This window comes from Neomonachus schauinslandi, chromosome 11 (assembly GCF_002201575.2).
Source record: "Neomonachus schauinslandi chromosome 11, ASM220157v2, whole genome shotgun sequence".
Taxonomy (NCBI): domain Eukaryota; kingdom Metazoa; phylum Chordata; class Mammalia; order Carnivora; family Phocidae; genus Neomonachus; species Neomonachus schauinslandi.
The window spans coordinates 97,188,651-97,207,483 of record NC_058413.1 but is presented as its reverse complement, the minus strand read 5'-3'; the positions used below and the strand labels follow the sequence as shown (position 1 = coordinate 97,207,483).

Sequence of the window (18,833 nt, the reverse complement as noted above, 5' to 3'; positions counted from 1 at the left end):
CTTTCTAGAAGACTCTCTACTCCCTCCCCACCTTCTGTTGCTCTTCAGAAGGAGGCTGGGCTGAGAATCAGGAGAGCCAGGTGCTGGTCCAGCTGGGTCACAGGGAAACTGTGACCTTGGGTGAGTCTCATCATGTCTCAGAGCCCGAGGTTCATCCGCGGGGTGGAGGGGGGTAGTGCTGCCTCCATATCCCATAAGGTTGTCGCAGGCAACAATGGCAAATTGTACATCCAAGGGCTTGACTGCGTGAAATCGCGATGCAGATGTGCACCTGCCCTCCCTCCCCACCAGCTTCTGTGGCCTCTTCCCCATGCAGGGGATGGTTGGGATAAACAAACCTGGTGCCAGGGAAGAATTACTCAATGTGACACTTAATTGATGCAAAATACACAAATTCTGTGGCACACCGCAGAATTTACAAGCGGAGGGGCCGACGGGGCGGTGGAGGAAGGGACAGGGGGAGGGAATTAATCACCGAGTCTCAGGCGTGAAATTAAATTCTGAGGGAAAGAAGCCTCTTTCATTACTCCAGAGCAGAAGTAAAATGCTGTGGTGTGTATGGTGACAGCCCGGGGGGATCGGCGCTGCCGGGGCTGGCGCGGGGCTGGGGAAGCCAGACGGCGGAGCCCCAAGAAATCTTTGGGGGTGTCCGGGGCACCCCGGGGAGGCTGCTGGGACCTCTCCCAGTCCGAGGAGCAGTGCTGCCCTGGAAAGGCACCCTGAACACAGCTTCTGCATGTGGCTTAGCCCCCCACCAGCTGGGGAACCCTGGGCTAGTCTGCCAGCCTCTCTGGTCACTGGTCTTGTCTTTATAAATGCAGATGGTAATGCCTGTTCCATGGAGTTAATGGAAGCTCTTGGTAAACCCTACAAAGCACCTACATGCACGGAAGGGCTGTTTTGGGGGTTGGATTTTAGGGAGCTCAGGCTCTTCTTGCAACTGCCTCCTTCACCTTAGACAATGCAGAAAGATGCGAGTTGCTCTCCTCCCCCCAACCCCCGACAGACGCTCTTTGGAAGAGAATAGAAACAATAATGCAGCAACAACAGATCAACAACAAGACAGCCACCACCACCACACCGCAGCTACTCTCCTGGGCGCTTCCTACGTGGCAGACGCTGTGCTAAGCTTTTTCCAGCTGGTACCTATTGCTCCCAATGACCCTGGGGTAGGGTTATGTCTTGTCGCTCCCATTTTACAGATGAGGAAGCTGAGGTTTGAGACACTCCTTATTCTCTGCCACCTTGCACAGCTAGTGAGGGGTGAGGCTAAGCCTGCACCTTTGGCTGGATTCAGGGTCCTTTACCCACCACGCCTCCTGTGCCCACCTTCCTCTCTCAAACGCTCTGTGAGGACTGAAGAACCCACAGGTGTGGTTGCTGCCCTCACCAGATGACCATCAAGGACACACTGCCACATGGATCCTTTCACTCCTTCCTTTTGCCTTTGGGCCTGGGGCATCAGGGGCTGCCATCCTTCTGGGTGTGCGGACACCTCAGCCACCAGGTAGGGGTGGCTTGGCAGGGGTTCCCCAGCCGCCATCTTTCCATCTGCTGGCCCGGAGCTTCGGGCCACCCTTCCCAGCTGCCAGCCTGGGAGCCCTCAGGGGTGCCGGCCACGAGAGAGAGTGAACCTTCTCAGCGGAAACCACGGCCAGCCTCTCTTGTTCAGGACTGACTGAGCTCCGCCCACCCACCTCAAGCTGGAGGGGATGTGCAGTGTATGGGGCTGAGCTCCCCGACGTGCCCCCCTCGCGCCCCCTCTGCACTGCCTTGCTCCAGTATCACTTGCATTTTTGCCGAGACAAGCAGCTTGCAGATGGCCTTGTCACATCACATCACATCAGGGCCGTGTCACCGGCGGGGCCCCTTCCCCTTGGCTCCCTGTGTTCCCTTCCCTCCAGGTCCCTCCTGCCCCTTTCGGCTCCTGTTCACTCTGGTCCTCCCCTCTGCCTTTGTCTCTCTGTGAGGGTTTTCTCCTGTTCTGTTTCCTCCCTGTCCTCTGTCTCTCTCTGCCTGCGCCTCTCCCCTTCTGTCTGGGCTGCCTCCCTATCTTTACCTCTGTCTCTCTGTTTGGGCTTTATCTCTGGTGGCATCTCTCATCCTCTTCTTAGCCCACCCACCCTTCTCCTCACAGCTGGTGGGGAATGGAGACCAGAAGGAGAATGGTTGGCATACCCTCCAGTTTAAAGCGTGTCTTTTTTGAGAGACACCTGCCTATTCGCCCCACAAAAGTGGAGGTGAGATTGGCAGGATGAGGGGGCTAAATATTTGTGCGGGAGAAAGAAGCAGGCCCGCGGGAGGGGGGATTTTTGCACTGTTCCCCTGTTTTATGAGAAGCATGCAGATGAGATGCAAAACAGCATATGCAAACAAGTCCCCATGCTTTGGAAGGGAACCACTCCTACACATTTGGGAACTGGGCTGCAGATTCCAAAGTCTAGCTACAAAGAAAGGGGCCCTTACTGCGGCCACCAGTACAGTTTCCCTTGGCACTGGTTAGGTCTACAAATATTTACTTAGCATCTACTATGTGTCAGGCACAGGGCCTGGTGCTGGGGACACAAAGGAGAATCAGAGAGCCCTGTCCTTGCCCTCCTGGCTCCTGCTCTTCAAATGTGCTGGGCAAATGAGAGAGGGTCTGGGATAGAGTTAATCTGAGGGTCAGGGTAGTCCTCACCAACCCCCAGAAGGCCAGAGTTAGACAGAATCAGAGCGGTCATCTAGTCGAGCTACTTTTCCAGAGGCCCAGAGAGGTTGTGCGATTGGGTGAGTCTAGTCTCCGAAACCACCGTGTTATCGTTCACCCTCCTTCTACAAGCCACTCCAATCCCACCTCCTCAACAGCAGAGATTTTCAAATTGTAGGTCACAAACTGTTAGGAATTTGTGAAATCCATTTGGTGAGTTGCGACCAGCATTTGGATAAATCAAAATCGGATAGAATAGAATAGGAAATAGCAGAGTGCATTTAAATGCATGTGGTAGGAACGACCAGTATGCCTTGCACAGGTTATGATAAAAATGTCTATCTGTGGATTGCTGTCAAGAGTTTGAAAAAGCACTGTTTCCAGAAAGGCACTATTCCTTGAGGAGTCCCCTGTGCCCTCCTTTACTCTGTGACTAGGGCATGGGGGGCTGTTCAGATGACCCCTTCCATGGGGAGGGGGGTGGTATGCTGGGTGCAGAGGGTATGTCCTGGCTTTGCCTCCCGCTGGTTAAACAGTTGGGGCGAGTTGCTTGGCCTCCCTAAGATCTGGGTTTCTCGTCTGTAAAACAGAACAGCGTCCACCTCACAAGGCTATTATGGTGCTTAACAGATAAGTGAAATCTGACATGCAGGGGACTCAATAAACATTAGCTTCCATTCCTCCTAAAAAGTGATAATCACTCCAGATTAAGAATCTTTTATTTAATTTACAAATATTGTTGTTTATAGATTATATCCTGCCTACTCTCAAGCTACAACAGAAGAAACACATGCGCTCATAAATAGGTCAAATCGAATCCTGGAAAATACTTAGAGACATGAAGGAACAAAACTGTCCCATATCTAATTTAATCTGACCTCATCGTTACTATGTTTAAACATCAGGTTTTATTTATGAGCTTCCTGGCGGCAAAGGCAAAAAAGGGAAAGAGAGGATGGATTGCATTAACCCCCATTATCACTTCTTCAGGAGAGTTAGCTTCCTTAGGTGCAGACTCTGAGGTCCCTATATGAAGGGCACTCCAAACCAAACTGGACGTGTTCTGCCCCGCTGGGCCCTGTATTTCTCTTTGTTAATCTCCTTCTCTGGCCTAGGTACACAGCAGTCTCCCGGATCCATGGCGCGGGACACGCCCATCCCAGGGGTGGGCTAGTGCCCTCCTCAGCCCTGTCGCCTACCTGTTACGGAGAGGCGGGCCCCATTGCTCTGCCGGGTCTCCCCACTATACTTGTGCTTGGTGATGCAGCGGTAGGTGGAGAGGGCATCCTCCTTCTGCACGTCAGAGATGTACAGCCCGCCGTGGTGAGTAATAAAAAACCTGTTTTCTGGAGACACAATCAAGACATACTGCATTACTCCCCTGGCTGGGCACACCACCAGAAGCAAGTCAGGCCGGCAGCCGGCCTTTCTCCCAAAGCTGTTACTCCTTGAAGTGTAGAGGCTTCAGAGTTTTACAGAACGATGGCAGGCTGTAGAGTCAGACCGAGATCTGGGTTCCAAAGTGACTCATCCACTTAGTAGCTGTGTGACCTTGGGAAAGTTACTTAACTTCTCTGAGCCTTATCTATACAATGGGGTGCAAATAATACAACACAGGGTGGACGTAAGGACTGAAAATAATAATAAAGTGTCTGGCACACAGCAAGTGCTCACTTAGTAAGTATCAGTCCTCATCTTTCCTATCTCTGGGCGAGAGCTTGCAAAGTTCTTTCACATTCCACGCTCATTTGTTCTTACAGCCATTTGAAGTGTCCTCTCCAACGTCAGGTCACACGACCAGTAAGCAGACCAGAACTCAGGCCTTCTGGCTCCCAGCTCTCCCTATGTATGGAGCCAAATACAAACCTAAATCATTTTCTCTTAGTTTTAATCATATATTCATTCAACCAACAGTTGCCGAGGTTAAGCTATACGAGTAGCAGGGACACGGAGAGGCAGATACACAATACTAATTCAACGCACAGTTCTTGAACGCTCATTCCGTGCAAGGCAAAGGTGCAGACACTGAGCTTTACTTTTCCTTGCCCCTCGACAGTCTTACTGTCAGGACTCGGCAGGGAAGCCAGAAGGACAGGGAGCAGGACAACCATTTTGCGGATTATGACACGTGACTCCACTTAGAGGTAGAGTGGATTTCCTTGTACAAGGTCCTAAGGCAAACCCTGAACTTGAGCCTAGTCAGGACTGATTCTAAAAGGGGAAAATATGGACTTGCCCGTTGGGGCGGGGCTTGCATTCAGCTTCAGACGCTGCCGTAAGCCCAAGGCAGTGCCCTCCCACCCAAGACCCAGCCAGACTGAGATTGAGATGCTAACTTTGGGTCCCTCTGCATGCTCTCTGGGGACTAGGCTGCTTCCCCCGGCAGGTATAGAAGACCCCAGGCTGCCATTTCCACCAGGAGTGGGCCCTGGAATCAAGATGGTGACAGTAACTTAAAAAAAGGAGCTGTACAGGAGAGGGTAATGCTGACTCCACCGGAGGGACCTGCTAACATCAGAATGCCAGGCTTTCATAAGGAAACCTTTTGTGTGGCCCCATGCTCTGCAAATCCTATTATTCAGAGGAGTTTTACAGAATGATGGCAGGCTGTAGAGTCAGACTGAGATCCCACCTGGGGGCTGATGACTCCCCTCAACCAATGACAAGAGCTCTGACACTGGATCACTCTCCTATTAGAAATATCCTGTGGTGTCCCACTGCCCCCAGCACAAGCCTCAGCACCAGGGGGCTGGGATCTCCCCAAATGACACTTCGCGACAAGGAATGCTATAGAATTGTAGGGTTGAAAAGCTGAATGTGCCTGACCACATCGTTGACAAAGGTTCTCCAGCCTTCCTTTGAATATCTCTGGGTTTGGGGAACTCACTACCTCATTCAGTGGCCCACTCCAAAGCAGATAGCTCTAACTTTTAGAGAGATCTTCCTTGGTCACAATTGGTCTCCTGGTGGTTCCCTCCATGGGTCCTGGTTCTACTCCCTGGGGCCCTACAGAACTAGCCCGAACCTGCGTCACTAACACACTCCCTCACCAACTGGAAGAAGCTGTCACGCCCTTCAACTTTCTGTCAGGCTAAGCAGTCTAGAATTTTATTCTTTTTTTTAATTTTTTTTTTAAAGATTTTATTTATTTATTTGACAGATAGATAGAGAGCACAAGTAGGCAGAGTGGCAGGCAGAGGGAGAGGGAGAAGCAGGCTCTCTGCTGAGCAGGGAGCCGGATGTGGGGCTCGATCCCAAGACCCCAGGATCATGACCTGAGCCGAAGGCAGCCACTTAACCGACTGGGCCACCCAGGCGCCCCTAGAATTTTATTCTTTAATATTTATTTAATATGGTCACAAATAACTTCTTCAACATGGATGGTCTCTTGTTTCTTTTTTTTTTTTTTTAAGATTTTATTTATTTATTTGACAGAGAGAGCACACAAGCAGGGGGAGTGGCAGGCAGAGGGAGAGGGAGAAGCAGGCTCCCCGCTGAGCAGGGAGCCCAGTGTGGGACTTGATCCCAGGACCCCGGGATCATGACCTGAGCCGAAGGCAGTCGCTTAACCAACTGAGCCACCCAGGAGCCCTGGTCTCTCATTTCTTAATGAACATTGGTTTATCTACAAATCTCTGAATTTCCCCTCCCTCCCTCCCATCCAACTTTGTATAGGACTAGACCTACTGGGTGCCAGCACTTTGCTAAGTGGTGGCGACCTAACAATCAGCCTTATGTGACCAGCACAGGATAGAGCGCGACTACCAACCCCCGGCCCAAGACGGTTCGTTTTTTACAGGACATGCGGTCGGAGTGGGAGGCAGCCCCATTACGCCCTGCCTCCCATTGAGCTTGCAGTCAACTAAGGCCTGGTCTGGTCACTTGCTGTCTCTCTATGCTTGGACACCAGACTGTGTGGGACTAGGTCTGGGACGTCACATGGCTCCCCGCTGAGCGGCATATCACTGGGATACCTCCCCTCCCCCGAGGAACACTCATTCATCTGGCAGCCTGCCAATCCTCTGGACCCCAGCCACACCCCCTCCAGCGCCTAGATCGCACCTTGCAGACCCCCACTCAGTGCTAAAGGAAGCGGGAGGGAGCCCAGCCCTGCTGCCAGACGTCGGAGAGGACCCAGGGGAAGCGCAGAGAAAGCCTGGCTTCCCCACCAGACTCTGAATGTGCCGTTTTGTCTCCATGTTGTGACATCCCAAAGTCAAATGCGGAAGCTCTCCCGTGATTTATTATGTAACTGGGACTGGAATGCAGAACTACTGGAGGGTGTTACTGCCAATCAGTGGGGGGGGGGGAGAAACAGGAGAGACCCCCAAATCCACCTCGGCAGCCTACAGGTGCTCCAGCCCCAGCAGCTTGGACCCTGTGATCCTGCAGCCCCCAGAGCCCCCGGGAAGATGGTGCACTTGGTCCTACTGGAATTTTAAGCTGGGAAGGGGTGCTGCTGGGATGGTGGTGGGGAGCTGGGGTTTCTATAGCAACAAGCAGCTGCTGCATCTGATGTTTCACATCCTTCATTGTCCTCATTTCCCCCCTTGCGTCCCCCCTTCTTGTGCATATTTAATTGCAGTAACATTTCCAGACACAGTATATCGCTGCTCCTGAAACAAAGGCTGGCCGCAGCCGGGGGGAGGTACGGCGCGCGCGCGCTTGAGAGAGAGAGAGAGAGAGAGAGAGGAAGGAGAAATCAGGGGTATTATGTTAATCCCCCCTGGGGGGGACTTGTGCAACATCAGTTGTGCATGTTTGATGAGAATCAGATGATGGGCCCTGATGGGGAAGGGAGTAGCAAGAGGCCGGTGGAGGCAGTGGCGTACGGTGTGTGTTGGGGGCACAACCAGCTGGGGGGTGCTTGGAGGGGCCAGGGCTCCACAGAACAGCTGACCTCCAAGGCTGGCTCTGATGGGGTGCCTAGCAGTCGGGCAGCCCCTACTCCACACCCCAAGTGGGACCAGCCATCCCTGAAATGGGTAGAGGAGCAGCTCTCCCTTATCCTGGTTCCTTCTTCGTGGGGTAGGCTCGGGCCAGCTGGAGGGGAGGACAGAGTGGCAGCCGTGACCTCCGTCCAGCCCCCATCCTGAGGTCGTTCGGAAATGTGTGTCTGGGATCACGTTGGTCGACACCAAGACTGGGAGGTACTAACGGCCTGAGGTGGCCAGGGGCCAGGAGTGCTGGACGTCTTGGGTCATAAATACTGTCCCACCCCAAATGTTAGTAGTGTCCGCTGTGGGTATACGCTGGAGGGTCGCTGCTTTCCCTTAGGCTCTAAGGCTGGGACACAGAACTGTGTTTAAATGTGGACTGCTTTGATGCAGCTTGACTGTCACCTGCCAAAGGCTGCAGCATCGTCTGTGAACTCGCCCGTGACCAGGGAAGCACTGTGTGTGGTTCCTTTTTTCTTTCTACTATTAATACAGATTCTCCACCCTGCTTTACCATCCTTCTTCCTGGTGATCTGGAGTAGGCCTCTCCTTTTTTGTAAGCTAAATATTTATTGAGCACCTATTATATGTCAGGGCGAGGATTTTATAAACATTATCTTAGGCAATCTCCACACCCCTTTGAAATGGATACTACTGTTTTTACTAAGCAAAGCACAGAGAGGTTACATAACCCACCCATAGTCACACAGCTAGTGAATGGCGGAGTCCAGACCATCAGTCCACTTCCCGTGCTCTTCCAAAGCTCTGTGCTAGACTGACTCTCCTAGAATGGCAGCCCCTCTCATAGGGACATAGGGTCAGCCAGCCTCTGCTTGGTTGCTTCTGTCAGTGGGGTCCTCACTACCTTATAAAGGAGCACTCATCTATTCAATTCAGCTTGGCTTGCTTTATCGGCTTGGCTTTGTGGAGCATCCCTGGGTCCTGGACTGGGCTCCTGGGCTCCATGGAGAGGTCTTGGACCTGGTCTCTGCCCTTTGGGATTCCACAGTTAGAAGACAATGTCCTTCCCCCAGGAAAGGTGCTAGCTTGGGGGCTGCTGAAGGGTGGGGAGGGGATTGGATAGAGGCCATTAGTGAGAAGAGGCAGATAAAGAGGGCCCAAGCCCAGGACTGGATTTTGGAGGCTGGATGGAGTCCTGGTGTTGCCACTAATGATGGATGATGGGCTGTGTCCCGAGTTGAACAGTATCCCCCAAAATGAATGCCCACCCAGAGCTTGTGAATGGGACCTTATTGGAAACAAGATCTTTGCAAACATAATCAAGTTCAGATGAGGTCATACTGCATTAGTGTGGGCTCTAAATCCAGTATGACTGGTGTTCTGAGAACGGGGAGATTTGGACACAGGCGCATGAATACAGGGCGAAGGCCATGTGAAGACAGAGGCAGAGATTGGGGTGATGCATCTTTAAGGCAAAAAATGCAGGGATTGCCAGCCACCCCAGAAGCTAGCAAGAGGCCAGGAAAATCCTTCCCTAGAGCCTGGACAGGGAGCACGCCCTGCCCATACCCTGATTCAGGGTTTCTGGCCTCCAGAACCGTGACGTGGTAAATCTCTGCTGCGTTAAGCCATCAGGAAACTGACACGGGGTGACCGTAGGGGAGTCCAGTAGCCTCCCAGGCCCTCAGTTGTCCCTTCTGCAAAAAGAGGGAGGAGGTGGATTAGGTGTGTGTTTCCCACCGTGCTTGTACATTAGAATCATCCAAGTAGCTTTTAAAATTAAACTCAGAATCTCTGGGGGTGTGGCCTGGAAATTGGTATTTAAAAAAAAAAAGCTTTTCGGGTCACATAATGTGCAGCCAGGGCAGAGAGCCGCTGGGTGAGAGAAACTCATAAGGCCCCTTCCCTCTGACAACTGATGTCTCTATCATGGCGCCCAACTTCTGAGTCCTGTTTCTCCTTCAGGAAAACAGAGATAATAAATAGACCTTACGTCACAGGGCTGTTGGGAGAGTCAGATGAAATGCAGCTTGTGAGAGTCCTCGGCACACTGGTGGTGCTCGGTAACCCTCAGCCCAAGTGGCCCCACCTCAAGGAGATGAGGGGCGCTTGGTCCCTGTGGCCGGGCTTCCTGCAAATTCTCCCCTTCCTTCCTCCTCAGGAGCTTGGCAATAAAGAAAGGAGACCCTCCTCAGCAATTCGGAGGCCCTGCACATAGGGGCTAGGTGAGCCAACAGCATCTTCTTGGTCTTTTTCTAAAAAGCCAAAGAGCTGGGCCTCAGAGACTCCCCAGAGTCTCATGAGCCACGGAGAGAGGAACACGAGAAATCTCAGGGCTCCTGGTGGTTCCAGAGGGCTGCAAGGGTGGGGAGGAACTGCCCTCTGCAGAGGCTGGGCCTCTCTCTGCTCTCAGAGGCAGGCGGGAGGGTCTGTTTGGTGGGGAGAGGGTGCTAGGCAGAGGAGGAGGAAGGAGCTTGAGGGCTTGCAGGAAGGTATGGGCTGCACAGATCCCACTCCAAGCCTTAGAGCAAGGGAACAGAAATGACCGAACACAGCAGAGACAGCAACCTCCTGCTGGGCTCCCTGCTTCGGCCCCTGCCCCTCCTCCATCTGTTCCCAACATGCAGCCTGAGTGATGCTTTAAAACCAGAGTCAGGTTCTGTGGCTCCTTTGGTCAAAGCCCTCCAAGAGCTTCTCATTTCACTCAGCATGAAAGCAGAGTGCTGATTGCAAAGTGGGTGCTCTAGAAATAAATATTTCTAGAATGAATGAATGAAACGTCCCGAAACTCTAAGGTAGTTTTATCGGCATTTTGCTCATGAGGAAACGGCAACTCAGAAAAGTCAGATACCAGCTCTAATTTTACCTCCTCCAAGAAGACGTCCCAGGTTAGCCCACTCCCATTTCTGAGTGTTTCTACCTCTAACAAACCTCTTGCCACTGCTAATCACTGTGTCCACTATATCCAATCAGACTTTTAAAAATAATTCTGTCTGAGCATTCAAAAGTCAAGATTAAACAGGATGGTGGCTCCTTGAAATCATAAAAACAGAATTACTATGTGACCCCGCAATTCCACTTCTGGGTGTGTATCCAGAAGAATTAAAAGCCGGGTCTTAAGAAGGTATTTGTTCACCTGTTCATAGCATTATTTACACTAGTCAAAGGTGGAAACAACCCAAGTGTCCATTGATAGATGGGTGGACATAGAAAAGGTGGTCTAGACACACAATGGAATATTGCTTAGCCTTCAAAGGGAACAGAATTCTGACACAGGCGACAACATGGATGAACCCTGAGGACATTATGCTCAGGGACATAAGGCAGTCACAAAAAGACAAATACTGTCTGATTCCACTGATATGAGGAACCTAGAGTAGTCAGCTTCATAGAGGCAGAAAGTGGGATGGTGGGTGTCGGGGGCTGGGGAAGGGGAATTGGGAAGAAGTTTTCTATGAGTACGGAGTTTCAGTTTTATGAGATAAAGCTGCACTTAAACATTTCTGAACTTAAGATTGAGCCGAAATGTTACTGAAATGAAAACTTAACCCTTACATATAATTAAGATGGTAAATTTTAAGTCATGTGGACTCCACTGCAATTAAAATAAAAAAAATTTTAAGGTCAAGATCATAAAGAATTGGAATGAGTGTTTTCAGGAAGTAGTGAGTTTCCTGTCACCAGGGGTATTTAAGTAGAGGCTGAAGAAACACTTGGCTGAGATAGTGCATAGAGGATTTAAATACTGGGTAAGAGAAAGAAATTGGATCATCTTTAAGGTCCCTTCCTTCCCAGAAATTCATAAATTCTTTTTTTTTAGAGAGAGAGAGAGAGAAAGAACAAGGGGAGGGGCAGAAGGAGAGGGAGAGAAAGAATCTCAAGCAGACTCCATGACCAGCGCGAGCCCGATTTAGGGCTCAATCCCACAACCCTGAGATCATGACCTGAGCCCAAATCAAGAGTTGGACGCTTAACCAACCGAGCCAGCCAGGTGCCCCCAAATTTATAAATTCTTAGCTTAAAGGATGGCAGAGCTGCAAGACCCCCTGGAGATCAGCTCCTGCAGTGGTTTGAAAATCAGCGTACGTCTGCTCCCTTCCACCCCCGGACTTTTGCTGTGGCTCTTCCTTCTGTGCCCAAAATGCTTTCTCCTTGACTCACTCCCGGCCCGGTTCAGGTCTCTCTGCTCAGACACCATCTCGTTGCAGAGGCCTTGCCTGACCCCTCTCTCAAAATTAGACTGTGCTCCACGTCCCTGCCCAATTCCTTACCCTGCCTGTTTGTCTTCAGAGCACGTGGTGTTTCTCGCTGACAGCAAGGAGTTATTTTAGTACCCCAGCTCCAGAACATGCCTGGCACATAGAAGATGCTCAGTGCACATGCAGCGAACGGAGGAATCCTGGGAGTAGCAGAGGCACCTCCGGTGGAGGGAGACAGCAGGTTCTCCAGCCTGGAGTCCTGTCCCGAGGCCCCCTGCACCCTGGGGTCTCTTCCCCCCCAGCCCCTGCGCCCATACTGTAATGGTTTGGCCCACTGCTTCCCCTGCCCTTTAAGCCAATGCTTAATGCTTGTCTTGGCTCCCCAGCTCAGCTGAGTCCAGGCTGGGACGCGTGGAGGATGGTGTGGAGCGAACAAAAGGGAAGTAGACAGTGAATGACCTGGCTGGGAGATCTGGAGTATAAACCATGGCTGACTCATCTTCGGGGGTGACCTCCGCAGAGAGTGACCTCACCCTTCTCAGGAGCTACTCAAGCACGTGGAAACCCAGGGCAGCTGGCCCAGGGAGAAGAAGGGACAGGGACAGCCCCCCTCCAGCATGCCTGAGACTGGCCTTCCACTGTCCTTCCCTCACCAAGGACCTACCTCTCCCTTAGCGGACGGGAGTGGAAATGAGACCCTCGCCTGGAGGAGAGACCCCTAACGACAGAGGTCCCTGGCTCCAGGATGGAACCACATTAGAATCCTGGGGTCAACTCTGAGACCAGACTAAGCCATGCCGTCATAGTCTGCGCTCTGCCCCACAGTGGACAGAGGAGGAGGACTGAGCTGCCTGCATCTCCGCCTGCCTTCAGGCAAGCTCAACCCGTCCGACGCTAGAGGTTTCCATGGCTGGCGCCTTTGAGGAAGAAGACCCGTGTCCATACACTTCCCCTCTTTGTCCCTTTTGGACACCCCTGGTGGGCAGAGTCTGCCTGGACTGGGAGACAGATCCAGACCCAGCTGGTGAAGTGTCTTCAATCGTTTTATAAACTCAGCAAGAAAGACACCCCCAGGTGCCCAACACTCCCACGTATGTCCCCTCCGTGAGTGCCCTCACCAGCCCAGGAGGCACCTGCTGCTCTTGTGTGCAGAGGAGGAGACTGTGGCTCAGGTGGGGACCAGTTCAAGTCGCACGTCTAGTGAGAGAGAGAGCCGGGACTCCCACCTGGGTCTCCGGAACCGATTCCGAGCTGCTTTCCCCAAGCCCAGCTGCCGGGAGAACGTGTGTGGCATTCTGGAGGGCACCCTGGCCAACCTGTTCCGGGTGAGGTGGGCTTGTCCGTCCCTTCCAGGCAGTGGCTGGACCCCTGGCTTCTCCTGGATGTGGCGTCCCTCTCCCTAGCCAGGGCCAGCTTGGCGGGGGGGGGGGGGGTGGTGAGCAGGGAGGGGAGGGAGGCCCTGAGGCAGGCACCAGAGGGCATCAGAGTTACTGACTGACAGAGCGGATGAGCCATGTCACCTGGGAGGCCCCCCGTGCCGTGCAAGTGCCGTGTGTCGGCCAGAAGGTGTGGCCACGGGCAGGGCATGGGCAGGGGGCTGCGTGCATCTGGGAGGGAACAGAGCGCATGTGCAGCCACGCGTGCACCGTTTTGGGGGCACTGGCCCAGGCCACGGGGGCCAGAGAAGGGGCCAGCAGCCTGGGGGAAGTATATGCTTGCAGCCCGAAACGGGAGACTTGAGATCTGCCTCCTACCAACTGTGTGGCTTTCGGAAAAACTCTCTGGGCTTCTGTTGTCTCATCCCCTAACTGGGGGTCCTAACAGCCCGGTTGGCTCGGCGCACAGGATTTTCTGCAGTGTCCATGTGACAATGTGAAAGGGGCCGTGACATGTCCTGCACTACACTCTCTAGGGGGCAAGGGGCTGCTACCATAGTATGAAGTGTGTAACCGCACAGGGCAGGTATGATTATGACACATACAGGCACCCAGGTATTTCTGTGCGTATTGTGCTGAATGAATGAATCCTGGCCGTAGAGAAGCTTCTCCGGAGATGCTTCTCGACTCCTGGACTCTGCGAGGTGTCCCTGGAGCAAGAAAACTGGAAACTGAGGGAGGGGTCTTCTGCTCTGCCCACACCCCTCACCCCTGCAAGAAAAGTCACAGGACACAACAGGGCTATGGAGCAGGGGACAGAGAGGTGGGAAGAAATGGACAGAGCTTTGCATGGAGACCAGGATTTGGCTGGGATCAGAAAAATCATTCAGTCTCTCTTGGAAAAGAAGAGATACCTGGCCTGTTACAGGGCAAGTTTATTCTTCGGGGCAGCCTCAGGATGCCAAAGCCTTGAAGTGCCTCTGTTGGCCCCCAGGGGCGTCCCAATTCCACAAGAGTAATTGCAATCAATACAGGTTACTAGTTACAGCTCCATCCAGTACAGATTTGCAGAAACAATGTGGTCAGCCTGCAGCTCGGAGATGCGCAAGACAACTCACCCACAGGCGGGGCTCATCTTCCTTCCCAGGCTGTCTGCCCCGCAGGGCAGCGTGGGTGGGGGTAGTGGAGGCTTCTGGCAGGTAGGATGAGCCCTGCCTGGGGGGCAGGGTAGCCTGCAGAACGCGATTTAGGGCCAACCTTGCTGAGCATCCTCCTTTCACTCCTTTCTGTCGTTCTTGCTGATGGTGAGATCCTGGGGGTAACTGCCCAAGGAAAGCCAAGGCCCATTCTGCCTCCTCTTCTCCCCTGGACTCTGGACTCCCAGGATTGTAAGCCCTCCACCCAGGACCCCAAGAGAGATTTGCAGCATAGTGGCTAGTACATGGCATTTGAGTCAGGAATTTGGATTCAAGTCCCAGCTCTGGGTGCTGGCTGGCTCTAAGGCCTACAGCCTCCCTGTCATGGACTGAATTGTGTCCCCACAAAGTTCCTATGTGGAGTCTTAATGTCCGATGTGACTGTATTGGGAGACAGGGCCTTTAAAGAGGTAATTAAGGCTAAATGAGATCATAGGGGTGGGGGCATGAATCCATAATGGCTGGCGTCCTTATAAGAAGAAGAGACGCCAGGGATGTAGGCACACAGAAGGAAGACTCGGTGAGATCACGGTGACCGGGCAGCCATTTGCAAGAAGAGAGTGCTCAGGAGAAACCAGACCTGCCACTCTGGTCATTTTGTAATGGAAGCCTTAGAAAACTAACACACCCCCTCATCCAGACACGCTGTTCCCTGAGGACCCTTCCAGCACTAAGATCCTGGAGCTGGGCCCTGCTGTGTGAAGACACTGGGGTGAGGACTTCAGGGTAGGAATGCGGAGGAGGACAGAAGCGAGCTGGTCCTGAAGGTCATTGGTCCTGAAGGTCATACCACACAGGTTGGGTGTAGACACTGAGAGCATGAGGGGGGCAGAGAGACTGAGCCAAGACCCCTTAGTGGGCATCAGGTGCCGAAGCAGAGGGAGGCACCGTGCAGGGATGGTGTGGGCAGGGAACCAGCCCTGGGAATGGGCCTTTGATCCCATGTAGGGCCTCGCCTGTACTCCCTATCAAACACCCAAATCTGATCTACCACCGCCTGGGATGCTCAAGGAGACTGAATTATAGAGGGTCACATGGCTAGTCTTTCCCTTTCCAAACGGAACTGAAGTCTGGCAGTGTGCACACATCTGGGTCATGAGGAGACTAGAAGGATGGGAGGTAGGACTTCTGCTATGAAGCTTTTATACGGTATGCAGAGTCAGAAACTTTGCCCTGCCTCTGGCCGGCGGGAAACACGAGCAAATGCTGGAGCAAGGGCTCCAGTGGGGAGCTAAGCCAGAGAGCCTCACAATTCCATAACCTCCATGTGCCAGGGGGCAGGTCTACCTGCCTGCTTCCGGGCGCAAGGGCTCCCAGGTGCTGGGGAAGGCACCATGGCCTCCTGTTTGTCTTCAAAGTGTGATACCAGGCTGGGCTGGGACTTGGCGGGTGGGTCAGGCTCCCGATGGTGGCACGACATACCACATGTGTTCCTGGGGGGCCTTGCGAGCAGGCCTATGCCCTTCTGTCTCCACCGCTACCTCTGTAGGTGGGAGGGCGAGTGGTCAAAGAGGAGGATACGGAACTGTAGAGTGCTGCTGAACTTATCCTGTTCTCGTGGGGTGTCACTCAGACCGTTTCTCCCACAAGGCTCGAGGGTCTCAGAACTGACCCCAGGGCTTATATTTTCCTAGGCCAGATCAAGCCATGGGCCGGGCTTAACTCTAGCGCTGGGGTGACTTTGAACTGCCGAGGCAGTCTCCTCATCTTCACACCTCACACCTCCACCCAACCGTGGTCTTCCAAGAAGTGTTGAGATTTTGCTTGGAAGAGTACCATGACCTAGAAATGAGAGAATCTCTCTTCTGGAAAGGCTTATGCAGAGGCAGGCCTGGTGGGGCTGAGAACACCAGGCTGGGAGATGAGAAACCTGGTTGCAAATTTGCTGGGTGCCTTTTGACAAGTTGCTGTGCCCGGCCCCCCCCCCCCCCCCCGGGTCCCATTTCCCTAACTGATGAACAAGGGGATGGAACCATGCGGTCTTGAAGGGACCTCCCAAGCCTCACTTTCCTCATGATTCTATGATTTCTCTCCACTTGGCCTGGCAACGGTGGGGGTTTCTCCTCTTTTTAACCCCATCTCAGTCAGAGCTCTGGGGAGTGTTGAGCGCAGGAGCCAATATGTTCTCAACACCCGGGGTTGAGATGCAGAGTCATCTACATGGATATAGCAGCCCCTGACCCCCACTGTCGCCCTACCCGGGTCGTGCTGGGCTGCCACCACCCCACAGTCATCATTCTGCCCTCGAAGGGAGATTAGCCAGGTCCCCTATCTTTATCTCTGCCTTTGGCCCCTATAAGAGATGGGGTCACTGGAGGGATGGGAACCTGAGGTCTCTTGAGGACCAAGGATGTTGATAGCATGGTGAAGCAGAAAGGGCCCCATTTGGTTTCCAAAGTGTGGGGGTTCGAACTGTGTTTCCCTTCCCTGCTGGAAAGTACTGGGTGAGCCACTGGACCTCTCTGAACCTATTTCCCATGAGAATTAAATGAGTTAATGAATATACCCAACGCAGTGCCTGGTGCATAAGAGGGCATTAGTCCGTCGTTACTGAATAACTGAATGAGTTAATGGAGAAAGGAACGCATAACTCTCATAGTGGCAAGGGTAGGGGGCACTCACCACTTGACTTGGGCCTCGGCCTCCACAGGCGGGGCACTGCTGACCATTCCCACCACCTCCCAGCTGCCCACAAGCTGGCCTCTTGAGCAAGCAGGAGGATGTGGATTCCCAGGGAGGGACCAGGCTCAGCTCCCTGGGCCCCTGGCAGACTGACTGCTTTGGGCAGCTGAGACCTAGAAGGGCATTAGCATTCCAGTCTCTGGAGTGGCCCCAGGGACCTGGAGCTCACAGGGGGTGTGAGGATGGAGGGACTTGGGGGTGGGGGGGTGGGTGGGAACCAGCAGGAGAGTCTTGGTGGAGGGGGACAGAGGAGCAGTGGCTGGTCTCCTCTCTCCCTGAGTCCCTTTCTCCAAATGCAGCTCTATCCTTCTCTACCCCAGGATTAGCACACATCTCTCATTCTCCTATTGCAACAAGATTTTATTTCTAATTATGCTGTAATAAAACTAGAGCACTCCCAGGCTTCCTTTCAAATGACTTGTACACACACTGCCGATCGGATCCTCCTCAGCCCCATTGTAATAGCATTTCCCTGACATTCATTAGACATGCATGAGAGGGGCGCTTTAAGAATAGAATTGCATTTAAATGGATTTGCTGAGAGAGGAAGATGAAAAAGAAAGAGGCGAGGGGGGGAGGAGCGAGAGGGAGAGAGGTCTGTTGAACAAACTATGAAAACAAGATGCCATAATAACAGGGTGCTGAAATAAGCCTCTTTCTTCCCCGTCCTCCTCCGGCTGCACATGGCAGAGCCCAGCCTGAGAGGCGGCCTCCCAGCCTCCCCGGAGCCCCCACCCCCACTTTTATGTTACCCACTGGGGGGCTTCATAGCTCCTCACTCCATGTGTCAGATGCTCCTGGTGTAATAGAAATAACTATTATTACAATCCGGGAAAGTGGCCTTGCTTCTACAGAACCCCGATAGCCAGGTGGCCGGCAAGGGGGGGGGACCCTGTGTCCTTGGGCCTGGGGCAGGTGGATGGTCCTGCCCCCCCCAGGGCTCACCCCGAAGCTGTGGCTCCCAGCTTCTGCTCTCCACTCTCCCCCCAGTGACCATGCTGCACTTCGAACCACCAAGGGTCATGGAGTAGCCGAGATTTTCCTTTTATCTTGGGTGGCTTTGCAGTGATGGGTGGAGTGGGAGATCCGTTCTGACCCCCTGGCCCTCTGAGGCCTCCCCAGCGAGCACTCACCCCATAGTACTTTGCGTGTACCATGAATGGCCAACTCTGCATCAAGGCCCCCAACTAACTATATGCCCATACCTGCTGGGCCCTCGTCTGATTCATGTCCCTCGCTACAGCTACAGCCTCTTAGAATGGACATCTGATCCAGCCATTAACTATCCTGTGGCTTCCTATCAGGATAAAGACCAAAGTCCTTAACAGGGCAGCCAAAGCCCACCACGCTTCCCCTGATCCCTGATGGGTGCTTCCAACTGCAGCCACGCTGGCCTTCCTCTGCTCCTCCAGAAATCCCAGCTCCTTCTTCCTCCAACCCTGGCCGCTACTTGGGACAGCTGCCCTCTTCCTTCCCAAAGTGCATGCTGACCACCCCAGTTGCAGCTCAGCCCACACTCCCTTCCTCGAGAAGACCCTCCCCTCATGTCTGCCTCACGTCCTCTTTGCATGCTCACAGGGCAGCTGTGACAAGGTGTGCAGAGTCACCAGGAGCCTGGCACTGTCCCTGGACTGCAGGCTTCTTGAGGGTCCTGGCCACTGCCGTAGGCCCAGCCCTCACTCTGTGCTGGAGGCTCAGAACAATGGGACGGAGGCCAGGGCCATGCTAGGGGTTCCTCCCGATACGTTATCTCATTGACTCCTTGCTCCGGCCTTCCTGAGGGAGAGGTTTTC

General features: G+C 53.3%; 1 protein-coding gene across 1 annotated transcript in view; it reads right to left on the bottom strand.

Annotated features, from left to right (window-relative positions):
- DSCAML1 (DS cell adhesion molecule like 1) overlaps positions 1–18,833 on the bottom strand; it is a 322,784-nt gene that overhangs the window by 97,522 nt on the left and 206,429 nt on the right. Inside the window, exon 2 of the mRNA XM_021696420.2 lies at positions 3,889–4,035. Within this exon, the coding sequence (XP_021552095.2) occupies positions 3,889–4,035 (147 nt within the window). The remainder of the gene's footprint in view (positions 1–3,888; positions 4,036–18,833) is intronic.